This window comes from Eptesicus fuscus, chromosome 5 (genome assembly GCF_027574615.1).
Source record: "Eptesicus fuscus isolate TK198812 chromosome 5, DD_ASM_mEF_20220401, whole genome shotgun sequence".
NCBI lineage: Eukaryota > Metazoa > Chordata > Mammalia > Chiroptera > Vespertilionidae > Eptesicus > Eptesicus fuscus.
This window is the reverse complement of record NC_072477.1, coordinates 95,454,183-95,474,404: the sequence shown is the minus strand read 5'-3', so window position 1 is coordinate 95,474,404 and position 20,222 is coordinate 95,454,183. Positions and strand designations below refer to the sequence as shown.

The 20,222-nt window shown below is 38.7% G+C and overlaps 1 protein-coding gene across 3 annotated transcripts in view; it reads right to left on the bottom strand.

Annotated features, from left to right (window-relative positions):
- ODAD2 (outer dynein arm docking complex subunit 2) overlaps window positions 1–20,222 on the bottom strand; it is a 208,601-nt gene that overhangs the window by 40,603 nt on the left and 147,776 nt on the right. For all 3 annotated transcript variants that reach the window (XM_054716588.1, XM_008150416.3, XM_028158882.2), the window contains 2 exons: window positions 15,960–16,148; window positions 14,523–14,744 (listed from right to left, as the gene is read on the bottom strand). In XM_054716588.1, coding sequence (XP_054572563.1) covers window positions 14,523–14,744; window positions 15,960–16,148 — 411 coding nt within the window. The remainder of the gene's footprint in view (window positions 1–14,522; window positions 14,745–15,959; window positions 16,149–20,222) is intronic.

Genomic DNA, 20,222 nt, shown 5'->3' with positions numbered 1-20,222 from the left:
AATCCAAAGCTGTTTTTTTCCTCAAAAAGATGGTGGAGATAACCAAAGGAAATGATACAGGCAGGTTCTAAGCAACAAGATTGGTATTTCCATAACAAAGCGTAGTTTTTGAATAATAATGGACCGAATTCCAAAGTTAACCTTAAGGCCACTAGAAAGTCAGTAAGTTATCTCTGTTACAGAATTTGCTAAAGAAAATGACTTGGATAATAATAATTGGCTTTAAAATCTCAAAATTGTTAAAACATGGATGTAACTAAAATGAAGGATTTGTGGTAAAGCTTTGCCGTTATAATTATAGGTGTATTAATAGTGGGGGTTCACTCCTTGTTGAAGGAGGGCACTTAGCTGGTTGCATTTCCCCCAGCAGAAAGAATCTGGCGATTTTACATTTAAATAGCTACAAGCTTGCTTCCCAGCTCCCCCCTCCTTTTACCAGCCAGAAACGTGGTTTTCCAAAGCATTGGCAACTTAAAACTTTGGAAGTTTACTGAATTAAATAATAAAAATCTTATTGAATATATAGGTATTTTGAAATGACAAAATACTAAAATGTTAATCTGAGTTTGCCTCATATGAAAACTCTAGAGGACAGAATTAAATCTATTAATTAAATGTCTTGTATTTTTTAAAATATAAAGTTATTAATCTAAGAAATGCTAAGTATTTAACTTACCAGCTAGAATTTGAGGCTTCTAAGAGTTTAAAGTTCAATTTAAGTTAGGAGAAATTATACAATAGTTGTAACAAAATGCATAAAGCATAAAAATTTATTTTTGAGAAAATAATTCTTGTATTTTCTCTAGAGAAATTAGTAGTTTAAAATATATTGATATGCCAAATGTGATAAAATTTCAACTTAAGATATAATGTTTTATATGGTCTAATTAAAAAAATAATTAATTCTGTGATCTCAACCAAATTTTTAATATAAAAACCAGTTTAAATTTAATTGATATCTTTTAAAATAATTATAAAAAGTATATAATATAATCTTTGGGAGAGTATATATATATTTGATGATCTTTCCAAGTTAAATTTCAAGACTCTAATCGAGAAATGAACTTTGAAACATTTCACAGGCCCTGAAGTGATTCAAAGATTTATTCTCTCTTAAAAGAAATATTTTTCAGTTAGGCCAATCCAATATACTTGAAATCACATGGAAAGCTTTATCAAATAAAAATTAAGAAATATATTTTATTTATATACATATATTTTAAATGTTATAAAGATTTCAACCTCTAAGGGGAGGGGGTGGAAAGGCAGGATTGTTGAATGTTTCTTAAGCAGAATCAGATATTTCAGCAGCAGAATTTCAAAAAATAGAATTTTAAAAGACAAAAAGCCCTGGCAGTCTGCTTTTTAAATAGGCTGTGGGGATAGGACTGCATTTATACTTCATAGGTCAAATGTCTAAGTTTGCTTTTTTAATAAAGATGCCTACTCTAATTACTTAATAAATTAGCTTTTTAAAATATAACCTAGGTCTAATATAAATTCAGTTATTTGAGAAGCCAATGTTTTTGTAAGCAATTGGCTTTAACAAAGGCCAAGGTAAAAAATTTGCATACTGCCATTCCTCTGAAAGTTACTGAGACCTCTCATGATCCCTCTGTGTATGCAAATGAGCACTGGCAAAAAAGAATGCTGTTTAAAAGTGAATTATAAAAAGGAGAAATTCTAAAATCTCTTCCACTAATATTTATAGGGTAAATTGTAGGTTATTTTTCAAGCATTAAAGCTAATCATTAGCAGTCACCATAACTAAAAAGATAGTCACTTGAAATATAGGTATGCAGCAGTGTTAGTCAGCATCTGAAAAGAAGCCAGGTAGGTTGCTTGGTGTAAAAAAAGAAAGAAAAAAAAATTTTTAAAGAAACTCTCTAGAGGTGGCCTAGAAATTACTCTGGGAGAAAATGAAAGGATATTTCCTTTAAATATCTGGAAAACTGTAATTAAATGTCAATGTATTAGGCCTCAAAAAGAAAAGTAAGTAATTTGCATTTTTGCCTCCCTAAACAAAGGTTATGTAAAATTACTCAACTTGTTCCACTTACCTATAACAAGTGTCTAAACTTACCTTTTGGAAATATAGCTACCCTTATTAAATCTATGTAATGATAAAATATAAATAATTCTTTTTTTAAAAAATCACAAAAACATTTGGTTTTAACTTATATTCTATAGCTCTTATTAGTAATAATATTTAATTGGCATAAGTTATGTCTATGAAAAAGCTTCAAGGGCAGAAAATCATGAAAACTAAGGGGAGAAATAGAGCATTTAGGATGTATTTTCAAGAGAGGATGGGAGGACTGTAACAACAAAGACAGGAACCATTCTATGTAAAACAAGTATGTTCTCCACCAAGTCCCATTCTCCTTTGTGCCTTCCCAACAGCTGCTCTGACTTCTAAAGTAGTTTCTCAACCCGGTGTAGTCCTTCAAACATATCCTTAAACACCCATGCACATCCACACACTTGTGTGTCGGGGTACTTCAGCTTTACCTGGCAATGGGAGTTAAGAGAACAGACCCTGAAACTAGATTTCTTGGGTCCTTACCTTGTGATCTGGGTGACCCAGGGCAAGTTACTTAATCTCTATGAAACTCAGTTTCTTTATCTGTAAAATGAAGATAATAATACCCATCTGATTGGATGATGAAAAAGATTCAATGAAAGACCATATGCAAATGTGCTTTTAGAATAGTATCTGCCACATAGGAAGCTGAATAAATGAAAAAGATAGGACTTTCATTATTATCTAGTTCTTTTGCTATACTTACATGCAACTCTCTCTTTATCTTTACTCCCCTTTAGCTTTCAAGAAGTGGAGGGACATTTATTTTGCGGGGAGTGGGTGGTGGAAACTTAGCAGAAGCAAGGTGAATTCACTGTGGTGAAGCAGAGCCAGCGTGCACAGAGACAAATGTCCTATCTACTAGGTGTGCTGGTTAATAATGAGGATGTTGTTCAATAGGTGGAGTTACATATATGTTGATATATATGTAATTTGATATGTATGCTATTTTGTTGTATTGACAGCAAGCTTCAAAACTTTAAATGTCAAATTTTCTGAAGGTGTTAACATCATAGATATTTTTATGCTTAAAAATGTTGAATTTTGTGCCAAAAAAAGAGCATTCGCAGGAAGTTTTAATTCATTACTTTATTTTGAAAAAAAAGTTATTGTATACTTTGGGAAGCTTATGGTGAACATGCTCCATCTCAAGATACTTGTGAATGCTGGTTTAAATGCTTTAAAAGTGTTGATTTCAATGTGAAAGACAAAGAATGTCCATGTCAACCGAAAAAGTTTGAAGACCAACAATATTGGATGAACATGCATGTCAAACTCAAAAACAACTTGCAGAAAGATTAAACGATGCTCAGCAAACAATTTCCAATCATTTACAAGCAATGGGAAAGATTTTAAAGGAAGGAAAATGGGTGCCACATTAACTGAACAAAAGACAAATGGAAAACCGAAAAGTCATCAGTAAAATGTTGCTTCAACGACACAAAAGAAAGTCTTTTTTGCATCGAATAGTGACTGGCGATGAAAAGTGGATTTATTTTGAGAATCCCAAACACACAAAATCATGGGTTGATCCAGGTCAACCATCAACATCGACTGCAAGGCCAAATTGCTTTGGAAAGAATACAATGCTCTGCATTTGGTGGAATCAGGAAGGTGTGGTGTATTATGAGCTTCTAAAACCAGGTGAATCCATTAATACTGATCACTACCAACAACAAATAATCAATGTGAACCATGCTTTGATTGTGAAACAACCAGAATATGCCAGAAGACACGGCAAAGTAATTTTGCTTCATGATGATGCACCATCACACACTTCAAAACCAGTTAAGGACACGTTAAAGATCTTGCCTGGGAAGTATTAACCCACCTGCTGTATTCACTAGACCTTGCTCCTTCAGATTACCACTTGTTTCGATAGATGGCACACACACTTTCTGAGCAGCACTTCAAAAGAAGTGGAAAATTGGGTCTCTGAATGGTTTGCCTCAAAACAAGAAAAGTTCTATTGGGACAGTATCCACAAATTACCTGAAATATGGGGAAAATGTGTAGCTAGCGATGGACATTACTTTGAATAAAGCACTTTTGACATTTCTCTTGAATGTCAAAACATTATGATGTTTTCTTTGATTACAAAATCTGCATTATCCTACCTAATAATAGACAAATATGCAAATTGACCGTACCTTCGCTATGCCCGCGATTGGCCAGGAGGCGCGGGGGGACTGGACTCGGGGGGGCCGGGGGGGCCGATTGGGCCGGCAGGATGCTGAGCTCGCATCGCCAGTGGCGGCTCGAGCTCAGCGTCTGCACCATGGCTGTGCTGCAGCACAGAATGGGCCTCTGGGGCAGTGAGCTCACGTCCCACTGCAGACCATCAAAAGCGGGGGAGCTGGGTGCCTGTCCGCTCAGGCACCAGGCCTTTCAGAAGCCTTCGCCGTGCCGGAGGCTTCTGAAAGGCCTGGTGCACCAATGGACAGGCACCCAGCTCCCCCGTGATGGAAAGCGAAAGCGTGTAGGGACCCTACATGTACATGATTTAATCATGCACTGGGCCTCTAGTTAACTAATAAACCTAATAAAATACTATCTTCAAAGCTGTAAGCCAATGCAATTCATTTTATTGTCTCTGAAAGGATATTCTATGTCTTCTATAACAGTGCTTCCTAACTGCTTTTTCCTGTCAGCAGAAAAACAGCCAATGCGTGTAAATGGGACAAAGCTGCTTGTGGCCTGGAGGCAAGGGGTTTAGGGCCTTTCCTTGTTCTCAGGCTCCCCAGGGCTAAGGACTTGCTAGTAGTCAGAGTATGATCGCAGACAGAAGGCAACACAGCACCTCGGTGCTTGTGAGAAATGCAGAATCTCAGTCCTGACACTAGACCTACTGGCTCAGAATCTGAATTTTAACAAGATTCCCACATGACTCATACCTGAGGTAAAGTGTGAGGAGTGCTGGATAAGGAATACACTCTAAGATAAACACTTAGAAAAAGAAATCAAACAATACTGAAATATTCCTTCCATGATTGACTGCATTAGCCATTCAAATTTAATATAGTTTTAAGATTTTCTATAAAATCGATTTAGATGTTAAATGTATAGATGTGATTTAATTTTATACCCTTAGAAACTTTTTATATAAATAGCTAAAATTTCTGATTTGGATTCAGAACATGTGATCATTATAACTTTTCAAAGTCCTTACATATTTCATACTATCATTCCAAACCACCATGTAAACAAGAAAATCCTTAAGTCTTCAACTCTAAGTATGACATTTTACCCAATAGAAAAAATGGTCAAAAATTTGGACACTACCAAAATGGACATGTAAGCACATAAAAAGATGTTCTACATCATCTTTACACACCTATTAGAATGGCTAAAATAACAAAGAGTGAACATATCAAGTATTAGTGAGGATGCTCTCATACATGGCTGGTGGGAATGTAAAATGGCACAGCTACTTTGGAAAACAGTTTGGTAACTTCTTAAAAAGCTAAAAATAGAGTTACCATACGACCCAGCCATGCACTCCTAGGTGGTTACCCAAGAAGAGTGAAAGCATATGAACACATCAAAAATTGTACACGAAGGTTCATAGCTTTATATGTAACTAGTGGCCCAGTGCACGAAATTCGTGCACAGAGGTGGGGGTTCCCTCAGCCCAGCCTTCACCCTCTCCAATCGGGGACCCCTTGGACCCACAGGGATCGGGCCTAAACCGGGAGTCGGACATCCCTCTTGCAATCTGGGACCGCTGGCTCCTAACTGCTCACCTGCCTGCCTGCCTGATTGCCCCTAACTGCCATCCCCTGCCGGCTTGATCTTGCCCCCAACTGCCGTCCCCTGCCAGCCTGATCTTGCCCCCAACTGCCCTCCCCTGCTGGCCTGATCTCGCCCCCAACTGCCCTCCCCTTTAGGCCTGGTTGCCCCAAAATGCCCTCCCTACCAACCTGATCTCACCACCAACTGTCCTCCCCTGCCGGCCTGGTTGCCCCTAACTGCCCTCCCCTGCCGGCCTGATCTCGCCCCTAACTGTCCTCCCCTGCAGGCTAGATCTCACCTCTAATGGCCCTCCCCTGCCAACCTGATCTTGCCACCAACTGCCCTCTCCTGCTGGCCTGGTTGCCCCAAACTGCCCTCCCCTGCCAGCCTGATCTCACCCCCAACTGCCCTTCCCTGCCAGCCTGGTTGCCCCCAACTGCCCTCCCCTGCCAGCCTGGTTGCCCCCAACGGCCCTCCCCTGCCAGTTTGATTGCTCCTAACTGCCTCTGCCTTCCTGATCACCCATAATTGCCCTCCCCTGAAACCTGATCTCGCCCCCAACTGCTTTCCTCTGCCGGCCAATTTGAAATGGAGGTGAGGCTGCTGGCCCAGGCTGGAGAGAAAGAGAGGCAAGTGTTGATCAACAGCTGCCACACAGGGTATGGATCAGACCCCGCTTCTCTCTTCAGGCCTCTCTCCAGGCCTGATTCACAGCCCCCTCAGCAGTCAGTTCTGGGTCACCATGGCAACCCAGCGCTGCCTGCAGGACTGACTTCTGGTTGGTCGAGCCTCTGGTCATGACAGACCCAGGGTTTTTATATATTAGGATAACCCCAAATAGGAAATAACCCAAATGTCCATCAACAATGAAAGTATAAACAAACAGTGATGGAATGTTACTTGGCAATAGAAGAGTGCACTATTGATAAATGTAAGAGCATGGATGAATTGAAAATAATTAAGCTGAGTTAAAGAAGACAACAAAAAAGAAGTACATACTTCTAGTATATGATCCAAGTTACATTCAATTCTAGAAAATGCAAACTAATCTATAGTGACAGTGGTTGCTCAGGGACAGAGAGGGGCAAGAAGGAGGTTTTACTGTGTGCGTAAAAAGTTATCAAAATTGACCTTTTAAATATGTGCATGTGTATGTAACATTAATAAAGCTATTACATTTAAAGTTAAAATAAAAATGAAATAAGGAAAATATTTGATACTAGAGGCCCGGTGCACAAAATTTGTGCACGGGGGTGTGTGTGTCCCTCAGCCCAGCCTGCACCCTCTCCAATCTGGGACCCCTCGAGGGATGTCCGGCTGCCCACTTAGGCCCGATCCCCGGGTGGGATCGGGCCTAAGTGGGCAGTCGGACATCTCTCTCACAATCCAGGACTGCTGGCTCCCAACTGTTTGCCTTCCTGCCTTCCTGATTGCCCCTAACTGCTTCTGCCTGCCAGCCTGATCACACCCTAACCACTCCCCTGCCAGCCTGATTGATGCCTAACTGCCCTCCCCTGCAGGCCTGGTCACCCCTAACTGCCCTCCCCTGAAGGCCTGGGTCCCCCCCAACCTCCCTTCCCTGCTGGCCTGATCGCCCCCAACTGCCCTCCCCTGCTGGCCATCTTGTGGTGGCCATTTGTGTCCACATGGGGGCAGCCATATTTAACCACATGGGGGCAGCCATCTTGTGTGTTGGAGTGACAGTCAATTTGCATATTATTCTTTTGTTAGGATAGAGGCCTGGTGCACAGGTGTGGGCTGGCTGGTTTGCCCTGAAGGGTGTCCCGGATCAGGGGGGGGGTTCCCTTGGGGCGTGGGGTGGCCTGGGCGAGGGGTCTGTGGTGGTTTGCAGGCTGGCCATGCCCCCGGTGACCCAAGCGGAGGCCCTGGTATCAGAGATTTATTTATCTTCTATAATTGAAACTTTGTAGCCTTGAGCGGAGACCAGGGCCTGCCAGAGTGGGCGGGAAGCTTGGCTTCCTCCATTGCCAGGGAAACCCAAGCTTCCTGCTTGCTCCGTGGCCACAGCCATCTTGGTTGGGTTAATTTGCATACTCATTCCTAATTGGCTGGTGGGCATGGCTTGTGGTTGTAGCAGAGATATGGTCAATTTGCATGTTTCTCTTTTATTAGTGTAAATATGTATTGATATTAAGTTAAACATGTTAAACTGAAATCTAACTTAATGAAACCCTTAAGTAATCATAAATTTATTTCTCACTTTAAAGAAAAAATCAAATCAGACAAAACAAGTCTGTTTTTTAATAATAATCAGAAACAAGTTTGTATATGACTCTATGTAGTATTATATAGTCATTGATACCTAATATTCCAAGAAGTAATTTAATTCCCACCAAGTGGACAAATCCCAGCACTCCAGGAAATATCTGAAATGTGAAGAAAGTACTCAAATCCACAAAGGCACATTAAGAGTTACAATGAATAGAAAACGTTATAGCTCAAGCAAACATGAAGTATGCATGTAGACTACATATAGACACCGAAATCCTGGGTGACCTCAGTCTTTAAAAATCTGAGTGATATTTTCTTTTCCTATACCAGACTTTAAAAACTATGGTGTGTGTTTGCTCCTGGGGTCATCTTCCTGGTTCTCTGGAATGCCACTCCACGTGCTGAGTCTGCGAGGCAGCCAAGGCAACCCTTTCAGTTCCACCCAAATGGAAATGCTCTCCCCTCACTCTGTCACTGCTGGACCCACTTCTGATTATATTTTCTGCAATTTCTTAAATTTCATGCTTTCCAGAAAGTTATAGGCCATAACATAGCTTTCATTTGCCCAGTATAGACATTTGCAAAAACAAATCCAATGTCACCATGGAAAAGGGAGCTTAATGTCTTCCATAGGTGCTCATCATCTTTCTATTTGATCACTTTTTTTGTTTTTTGTTTTCTTAGGACAGGGTTTGTCTTGCTCAGTTTTCCCTGCAACTTCTTTCCCTCCGATATTACTTTCCTATGTTACAGTTTTGTTATAATTAGTAAACACGGGTCCTTATGTTTTTCCCATCTCCTAGACTTCTCATATTTTCAATAAAGTTACTAATAGCTCTGCATCCACATTCACAAGGTTTTGTAGTGATACAAGACCCTGTGCTGATACTTTTGAGGAGGTCTGTGTATAATCAAAAAGGAAATAAGGACTGAATTATTCCTTTCACATTGTATTTACTAGAGCAGGGGATTTGTTAGTTCATCGAGAAGAGATTCTTACTAGCCAACGCTCAAACACAAGGATTATTTTTCAACATAACTGAGTCAGGAAATCCTTGTTGACTGCTTAGCAGCTTTTGAACACAAACTCTTTGGAAACTCACTCTTCCTTTCTAGAACACCTGGTTAACCTAGTAACTTCCTGAGTTTATTCTGACAGCTATTCGTACTAATTTACATGCTCAGTGAGTAAAAATGTAGAGATTTCTCAGGCTTCTCTAAACTCTGTGCCAAAAAACATCTTATCCTCCCTCATTCGTGGCTTCATACCTCTTCACTGATACTTCCTGAATTTCCCCCTCTCTTGTCCCTGGACTTCTGCTGTCCAATAAAAAAAAAAAAAAAACCACTAGCTAATGGTGAGAACTTGAAATACAGCTGCTCCAAATTGAGATGTATTATAAAACACACTTTTTGAAGACTTAATATAGACACAAAAAGTAAAATATTAGTATTTTTCATATTAACTATATATTGAAATAATATTTTGGATTAAATAAAATACATTACTAAAATGAATTTTACCTGTTTCTTTTTATCTTAAATTTTGACTACTAGAAAATTTAATACATTCTTAATGGATAGCACTGCTCTGACCCAAAACTCAAACTGACCATTTAAATTGAACACATTAGAAACTAAACTCAATCTATTCCAGACCCTCAATGCTGCTTCTTCACTGTTATTATAGAATAAACATAAGTTGTTATGAGTCAGATACATTGCATGACATCACCACTGCTGTTGAGGAAATTGAACAATGAAGGAAGCAACCTCTGGAATAAATTACTTATGAATAGGGTGACAAGACGAGTCTGGTAATTGTCAAAGAGCCTGTCAACATTGCTCATGAGCAGCTGCAGCAGGAATGTTTGCAGACCTGTGAAATAACACTATAAGCATTTGACTAGAAAGGTTCAGTAGCAATCAGGAATAAAAACAGCCAGGGATTTGCCAAAATAGCGGATAAAGTGTATATGCATTTGGTGTCAGAAATGTGACACGTTCACTGCAGGTATTTTAACCACCCTACTGTGCTAACTATTTTCTTGCATTATCTTGGCTAAAAACTATCTCTTTGTCTAGCCCATAATCTGAAGTCATTTTTGACTCAACCTTTTCTTTTATTCTGCAGATCCAAGCAACTACCAAATCTCATTTTTTCTACATAAACCCAGTATGTCACTTTGTTTTTCTACCTAAAGAACACCAGAAAAGGGAAACACAGGTCCTTATGTTTTTCCCATGGCCCCAAGAGGGAGAGCCCATTGTAGGGCCTGCCTCCACAAAGTAACAGTAAACAAGAAAAACAAGTCCTGTTATTTACAGTTAATCTCCAGTAGAAATAGCAAGCAGTTAGGAATGCAAATAGTCAAGACAGAAAGCCCTTCAAGACACCATAAAATGACCCAGAAAGGGTTTGCTTTGCAAAGAAAGCAAACCCTTTCTTTGCTTTTCTGGTTCCTGCCCCTCACCCTAATCATTCTTATTGCCTTCCTTTTCTAACACATATAAGCTGTGTCTGAACACAGTTTCAACATTTTTCATAACAGAATACAATTCATAATGATTTGGACTATCTACTGACTTGCATTAGAAGAAATAACTGAGAGTTGCACATACACCTGGCATATATGTATATTGAATGGCAACATGAAAACTTTATTACATTTAAAATTTTTTTCTGAGATATTCTCTTTTTAAAGTAACTGGCAATTGTCTAAGCATGTATTATATGTCATATACTTTACCAAATTAATTACATTCTATAGCTTCATTTTTCAAACTGTATACTTATATTAGGTTGTACATGTCCTATTAAAGAATTGAATGCAAGATATCAAGAGAGAGATCAACAACAATACAATCATAGTAGGGGACTTTAATACCCCATGGACATCACTGGATAAATCCTCTAGAAAAAAATCAGCAAACAAACAGCGATTCTAAATGACTCACTAGATCATATGGACTTAATTGACATCTTTAGAACATTTCACCCCCAAACCACGGAATATACATTCTTCTCAAGTGCATATGGGACATTTTCAAAGATAGACCACATATTGGGTCACAGGCAAAGTCTCTCCAAAGTCAAGAAGATTGAAATCATATCAAGCATCTTCTCAGACCACAATGGCATAATGTTAGAAATAAACTACAATAAAAACAATAAAAAAATTCAAACACTTGGAAGCTGAATAGCATGCTATTAAACAATGATTGGGTTACCAAAGAGATCAAAGAAGAAATTAAAAACATCTTGGAAATGATTCAAAGATGATACAACAATCCAAAACCTATGGGACACAGTGAAAGCAGTCCTGAGAGGAAAGTTCATAGCATTACAGGCTGACCTCAAAAAACAAGAAAAAATAGTAATAAATGATCTACCTCTACAACTTAAAGAATTAGAAAGAGAACAACAAGAAAAGCCCAGAGAGAGCAGAAGGAAGAAGATAATAAAGATCAGAGCAGAAATAAATGACATAGAGACGAGAAAAAAACAACAACCAACAATACAATATATCAATGAAACCAAGAGCTGGTTCTTTGAAAGGATAAACAAGATTGATGAAACTCTAGCCAGGCTCACCAAGAAGCAAAGAGAGAGGATCCAAATAAACAAAATCAGAAATGAAAGAAGAGAAAAAACAACAGACCCTACAGAAATACAAAGGATTATAAAACAATACTATGAACAACTCTATTCCAACAAACTAGACAACCTAGAGGAAATGGACATATTCCTAGAAAAATACAACCTCTCAAAACTCAATCAGGAAGAATCTAAAAATCTCAATAGGCTTATAACTATGGAGAAAATGGAAGCAGTCATAAAAAAGCTTCCAGCAAACAAAAGCCCGGGGCCAGATGGCTTCACAGGGGAGTTTTACCAAACATTCAAAGAAGAACTAAAACCTATCCTCCTCAGACTATTCCAAAAAATTCAAGAGGAAGGAACACTTCCAAGTTCATTCTATGAGACCAACATTACCCTAATATCAAAATCAGATAAAGACAACAAAATGAAAGAGAATTACAGGCCAATATCCCTCATGAACATAGATGCCAATATCCTCAACAAAATTCTAGCAATCGGATCTAGCAGTACTTCAGAAAGATCATACACCATGACCAAGTAGGATTTATCCCAAGGATGCAAGGATGGTACAATATCCACAAATCAATAAACATGATACATCACATAAACAAATTGAGAGATAAAAATCACATAGTCATATCAATTGATGCAGAAAAAGCATTTGACAAAACCCAACACCCTTTCTTGATAAAAACCCTCAGCAAAGTGGGAATAGAGGGATCATACCTCAACATAATAAAAGCCTTATATGACAAACCTACAGCCAACATCATACCTAAAGGGCAAAAACTAAAACGATTTCACCTAAGAACAGGAATAAGACAGGGATGCCTACTTTCACCACTCCTGTTAGACCTAGTACTGGAAGTGTTAGCCACAGCAATTAGACAAGAAGAAGAAATAAAGTGTAGCCAAATTGGAAAAGAAGATGTAAAACAGTCATTATTTACAGATGACATAGAAAACCCTAAAGAGTCCATCAAAAAATTATTAGACTTAATAAATGAATTTGGCAATGTAGCAGGATACAAAATTAATGCCAAGAAATCTATGGCATTTTTATACACCAATAGTGAACTTACAGAAAGAGAGATTGAAAAAAACAATCCCATTTACCACTGCACCAAAAAAAAAAAAAAAAAATAGCAGCACAATTTACAGTAGCTAAGATTTGGAAACAGCCTAAGTGCCCATCAGCAGATGAATGGATTAAAAACCTGTGGCACATCTACATAATGCAATACTATGCTGCTGTAAAAAGGAAGGAAGCCCTACCATTTGCCACAGCATGGACAGACCTGGAGAGCATTATGCTAAGTGAAATAGGGTGATGAAGTATAATTAGAAGTCCGTTGGAGAAATATAAATATCACATGATCTCACTCATTCGTGGAATATAATGAACAACATAAACTGATGAACAAAAACAGATCCAGAGACAGAGAAGCATCAATCAGACCATCAAATCTCAGAGGGAAAGCAGGGGACGGTAGGAGTTAGGGGAAGAGATCAACCAAAGGACTTGTATACATCCATATAAACCTAACCAATGGACACAGAGACCAGTGGGGTGAGGGCATGAGTCGGGGACAGGGGCAATGGGAGGATAAGGACACATATGTAATACCTGAATCAATAAAGAAAAAAAATTGAATGCATACAGTAATTTTTAAATTAGAAATGTCTTCATTTTTGAAGTGATAATGAAGACCATTATCATATAGAAGTCAGAGCATTTATAACTCGTTAGCAACTTGGAATTAGTAATAATTTACTTTGAAAAATTGGTGCTTAGTTTAAAAGGAGCTTTTTATGCCAGTTTTTTGCTTGGACAAACTAATTTGACTTAACTTATGTGCTATACGGTCAGATTTATGTTGGAAATTTTGACACACTTATATGTAAATTGGGGTTAAGTTTAGAAAAATTACCATCATGTTAAACTACAATAGATTTGAAAGATAAATGAAAATAATTTCTTCAAAAAATTATCAATAGTTATTGTAAGAGTCTAATCCTCCTAGGATGTTTCATGTTTGGCATGTGTAAACTTGACCAGATATGATTAACTGGAAATTTTATTAACTCTTGTTTGAAAGATTAAGCCCACTTTGGGCATGCATTTCAAAATTTAAATATGTTGTCATAGCCTCCATTTGAGATAATAAATAGTATATTGTATAAGGAAAGAAGCAAGCTATAGGAAAGAACTAATACATTAAATCATTTTTTTTTCTAATACATGTAAGCTGTACATGAACTCTTAAGTATTTTTATATTTATTGTCATCAAAAGATTCCAGTCAGAAGCTCTAGGCATTTTTCTATGTAACACATAGATACATTACAATCTATGTGCAGAAATTCTCCTACTTGCATATTGGTTAAAAGCAAAAGAGAATTTAAAACACAGATATATTTTTGAAAAAAGCATGTCTTTGAATTGTCCTTTCCCATTATGGTTCAGACTGTCAAACTGCAGACTAGTTGCCGTTTCAGTCAGCTCCATTGCCATTTAGTTGGTGCCTATATTTCATTATTTATTTAAGTGTTAAATAAGTAACATATTAAATACAATTATAAATACCACTGGTTGTTCATACACTGTATATTTTCTTTAATAAAGTTCAAATTACAGGATGATTACTTATTTTACTGGGTATGCTTTATATTCTTTGATTAGAAAAATTCTCTCTCCACGCAACTCTTCTGCAGCAGAGTCCATGATATGATTCAACAGCAGCTATGATCCAACAAGGAGGCAGTTTTGTTTGTCCAAATACCCCCTTCGGTAAAACCTTAATGTTACTTAAGTTTCTTTCAGACTACATTTGCCTAACTTGTATGAAACCAGAAAGCCAACCAACTGTACCTTGACTGCGCCATTCTCATGCATGGTGATGCAGTTGTCGGCATCCTCTGAGAGTTGGTACAAGGCCTGAGCTGTTGCTCGATGCACATTGGCATCATTCGATTTCAGGTAACGCACCAATGGAGCCACTGCCTTGTTTTCACCAAAGGCCACTCTGTTTCTGCCCCACATACAGCAGCATGAAATGGCTTCTGCTAGATGATGCCTGAGTTTATCGTTATTCTGCATAAAGGAAATGAATGGTGGTATGATCCCGTGAGATCATTTTATGCACTAAATGTTTATTACCCACTAAGATGCCAATGAGTCAGGAGAGAATGGATAGCTAGATATTCAGCTGCTGTCTTGAAGGGAAGTAGTATTTTGGTGGGTCACCAATGGACCATGTTTTAATCCTAAATTCTCATTTTATGAACTGAACATTGTCAGTGAACTCAAAAGTGATCCTCCCTGATCACCTGGTATTAGTTATTTACCTGGTATTATTATTATTATTATTTGCTCAAGGCTCAATTTCCTTTTGAGTAAATATTCTCAATACAGAATTACAGATCCACAAGTCATTTAGTAATAAATATAATTAGAGAATATAGGACATTCTCAAGAGAGCATTTTGCTTAACTGGGATAAGTGGAATTATTATACTTCATCACCCTAGGAATACTGCTTCATCAGTAATATACCTTGGTTCCCAAGAGGGAGAAGACAGTGTAGCAAACAATGACATATTTTGAGTCTGCCATTTCCTTTCTGTATTATTTATGCCATTATATCCAATGTCTAATTAATTGTGTGCATAAGGACACAGTTTTCTTTTTATTGATTTTAATGTTCGCTTGTTCAAGCAACAACTTGATGTCCTTACCTGAATCTGGTGGATATTTTTAGGAACTCAGTATTAGGCCCTCTAGACCAAGCATCCTTCCAATGATTGAATTTCATCTCCATGACTTTTCTGCCAAGTGGTAGTCCAAGCTATGCTCAAATACCTCTGGTAATGGTGAAGTCATTACCTCTCAAGGCTGTTTATTCTATCTGACACAGCTCTGAATAACTAGTACAGTGACTGCCAAAGTCTCCTAGCTCAAGAATGCCACTGATCCAAGCCTGCTAAGCTGGGGGAGGCACATTTAATTTCTAAAGTTGGCATGAATAATTATCTTAAGTATATTAATAATGATGTGAAATGATAGTTACTATTTCTATAAGAACATATTCGTTACCATTTTATTTACCAGTGACAACAGCCTTTATTTCACAAGGATTTTAACACTGTATTAGTCTCAGAAATTAAATGAACTAAGCCAAATCTCATACCTAATAATTGATGGTTATTAAACTTAAACCCAGGTGTCTGACCTTAAAGCACATTGCTTTTGCCTCTATACCATGACATCGTATGACAATATGCATTTAAAATAAAAATACATTACTTACTGTATTGGCTAGTTTGGACAATAAAGGGACAACTCCGTGATCTGTAATGACAGCTAAATTTTCTTGATCTTTTGCTATATTGGTAATAGCAGCACATACACTTGCCAAAACTTCTTTATTATCTGATTTCAGTAAATTGACAACAAGTTCCAAACCACCAACAAAGGAACGAACCATTTCTCCAGCATCCTATAAAATAAAAATAAATAAAGGTATCTATATATATAAAAGCCTAAGCAACCATTACAACCTAATGACAGGAATGACCAGTCGACCAGTTGCTATGATGCATACTGACCACCAGGGAGCAAATGCTCAATGCAGGAGCTGCCCCCTGGGGTTCAGTGCACTCCCACAGCCAACTTCCTGTGGCTGGCCAACCTCCTGTGGCCCCTTCCCCTGGCCAGCCAATCTCCACGGTCCCTCCCCCTGGCCGGCCAACCTCCCACGGCCCCTCTCTCCTACCCCCGCTGGTCGGCCCCAATCGGCCCCAATTGCCAGCCAGGCCGAGGGACTCACCCATGCACAAATTCTGCACCGGGCCTCTAGTCAATAATAAACTAATATTTAGCATTTTTAAAAGCAAAAGGTAATGGTAAAGCTGTGAAGTACACCCATGCCATTAAAATACAAATTCAGTTTAATTTATTTCCATATTATACCTAATTTCTATGTGTTTATATATAAATTATGTGTATATATAAACATACATACACATAAATCAGTTTCAATGAATATTTATTGAACAACTCTTATATGAGTTAGAACTTAACAAAATGCAGTTGAATCTTATACTAATTTGCAACAGTTATGTTCTTTAAAATCATCACAAGTGTAATTAGTGAATACTGAACCAGTGCTCCTAAGGGAAATACAGCGTTAGGTTCCTGCCAGCCTCTGTGTTTCTGTTTAAAGGCATATTTCATATATTGTTCTTTTCCCTTTTTATTGAATTTATCGGGGTGACACTGGGTAACAAAATTATACAGGTTTCAGGTGCACAATTCTACAACACATCATCTGTACCCTGTATTGAACAAAATGAACTAACAAGCAAAATAGAGGCAGATTCATAGGGAGCAAGCTGACAGCTATTGGGGGGTGCTCACTTGGGGGCCTGTGGAGGAATTGAGCAAAAAATTAGAAAAAAAAACAACTCATAGACACAGACAACAGTGTGGTGATTGCCAAGAGGAGGGGTGGTGGGGGGAGTTAAGGAGGGTATATTAGTAAGTGATGATAAATGGTGATGGACGGAGGTTTGACTTAATTCATTGACATTGAAACACACTATAACCTATGTTTAAATGAAGCTTATTTAGCACACGTATTTTCTCTGTAAGGCACATTACAGCCTTCTTGTGCTTAGAAACACTAGAGAGCAATTTAGAACTATTCTTGCGGGCCATTTAAAACAGTAAAGTCATAAAAAAAATGTGGAAAATGTGACACTAAGTAGACTACAAAATGGATGCTTACTATGAAAGCTGAAACAAGATGGCAGAGCATCATCTTGTTTGACCTCAGCGTATTGGGCAACTCAAATTTCTCCAAGAATGACCAAGAAACTGCCATGAATATTGATTTTGCAGTCACACAAAAAGTTTAGCAAACAGGTGAATGCCTGAGTGATTCAAATCTGTGAATAATATGGATTGACTATGTATACCCTTCTGCCATCATTTTGCTTACAATCTGTGGGGAACACAGGCATTAAGAAATTACAGGTTTAGTGAATAGTTCTAAGGGAGAAGAGGTAAGATACTGCAAATGCATCCAAGGAGGGAATCTCGGCTGGTGTGAAGACTGGAGGATTGCCTCCCAAGAGGATGTTTGTTAAGCTAAAGCCTGACACCCGAAGGGGGTTGTGGGTGGAGCAATCATCATGAAATATAGATCTAAGAGTGAGAGAGATGACTTTTCTCTAGTTCACAATGGTAAGAGCATAAAATAGGAAAGAAAGAATGGGGGGGAAATGAGACTTAAGAGGTGGGATCTTGACAGGTCTTATAAGCCTTGTTAGAGCTTGGAGTTCCTTTTCTGAGCACGTGAAAGCCAATAAAGAGGTTTAAGTGTCGAGTAGTGTGAGATGGGAGGGGATTTTATCAATTTTGTTTCTTGGAAGCTCTCTCGGGATTGCAAGGTTATAGGTGGGGCAAAGAGTGGTGCTGGGGACTCAGAGACTGTTTCACTGATCCAGGTAAGAGGTAGGGATACTTCAGATCAGGGGTAGGGAACGTCTGGCCTGTGGGCCATATCAGGCCCCGGAAATCATTTGGTCCGGCCCTACCAAGGCATTAGGGGTGAGTTAATTAAATGTTTGACTAAGTAGAGCAGGCTAATTTTTAAACTGATAATTTTGTATGGCCCACAAATGATGTTATAACTATCCAAATGGCTTTTGACAGAAAAAGGTTCCTCACCCCTGGTTAAGACGAAGGTAAAGGTCTAAGCCTGGATAAAAGGGTGTGGATTTGTGAGGACTGATTAGAGAAGATAAAGACAAGTGATTCAATGATGATTCCCATATTTCTGGGTTGACCTAGTGGCGCCAATGTTGGAAAGGCAGGGTTTTATTTTGTTTTCTGGAGCAGGGAAGGGTGATAGTTGGTGGAAGAACACCTAATTTGGATTAGGTGCCCAAAAGTATTTACGTGGAGACATCCAAGAGTCAAGTGGATATATGGGGGTGGAGCTCAGTAAAGAAAACCAAGACTAGATATGTAGACTAGGAAGTCAACCGCTTAAAGGTTCTAACTGAAGTTAAGAATGTGAAAGAGTGAAGAGTGAGAGAGAAGTGGCACTGTTCCAGTGTTCTAGGTGTGGGCAGAGAAAAATAATTTTACAGAGGAAATGGAAAACAAATGGCTGAATAGAAACCCACTTCCCCTGATGTATGATGGTGGCTGTGTAATATCCATTAATTATTTCTCAAATTATAGAAATTAACATCTTTTGAGTTCTAAATATATATCAGGCACTTTACACAAATTATCTCAGTTAAACCTCAAAATGAACATGCTAAGTAGGTGTTGTTTCCATTTCATATTTTAAAACTGAGGTTTAGCCCTGGCCAGTTTGGCTCAGTGGATAGAGCGTCGGCCTGCGGACTCAATGGTCCCAGGTTCGATTCCGGTCAAGGGCATGTACCTTGGTTGTGGGCACATCCCCAGTGGGGAGTGTGCAGGAGGCAGCTGGTTGATGTTTCTCTCTCATCAATGTTTCTAACTCTCTATCCCTCTCCCTTCCTCTCTGTAAAAAATCAATAAAATATATTATTAAAAAAACAACAACTGAGGTTCAAAGATGTTGCACCTCATAAACTAGATTGTGTCCTTCATAAACACCGGGGTCATGTTTTAGTAAACTTAGTGATCTTTATACATCATAAATCTGATCATCTCATCCCATAGCTGTCTGCTCCTTCCACAGCTCCCCCTGCCCTGAGGGTAAAACTCAAACCCACACATGGCTTCCAAGCCCTTCATAGTGTGTCCTGGGCTTCCCTGCCTTGCTTTACCTGCCTTGATTCCCCTTCTCCAATGCCCCTCGCACACCCTCTGCCAGTGGCTCCCCACAGGAGCTAATAACCAGAATCCTGGCACTCATTCCCCAAGAATGTGATTTATTAAGTCTGGGGTGGGGCCCATAAAAAAACATCTGGGTTTCTAAAAACTCTCCTGGTGAGCCTGAACTTCAGCCTGCATTGGGAACGCTGCTTGTGCATTCATGTCCTCAAATGTGCTGCTTGCACATGTCTCCATGCCTTTGCACATACCCTTTTTGGCTCCTTTCCCATTAGCTTGGGAATTCTACACAGCCTCAGCTACTAACTAAGGTACCATTTTCTTCAGGAAGTCTTTTCTGAAACTTAAGTCTGGGTTAAGCTGTTCCTATCTGATTCTTCTATATCAAACTAGCACTTACCAATCTATGCAATAGTCGCTTGATTGTTTGCTTTTACCTTGAACTGTAAGTTTCAGGAGTGTAGAAACCCTCTCTTATTCACTGATGTATGTCCAGTGCCTATGCCAGTTTCTGGCAGTAAGTATATATGCTCAATTAACATTCCTTAAATTTGATTATATACAAATTTGCAGATATAAAAGGAAACTTTCACTGAGGGCACAACAAAAAACCTAAGCTTCTAGTAAATGGTGAAGGAAGAACCACGCCAGGGTCTTCCCAAGTGTAAGGGCGAAGAATCTTTTCCCACAACCTGCTTTCTCCCAATTACTATGGGAAATGATGTCAGCAATATTG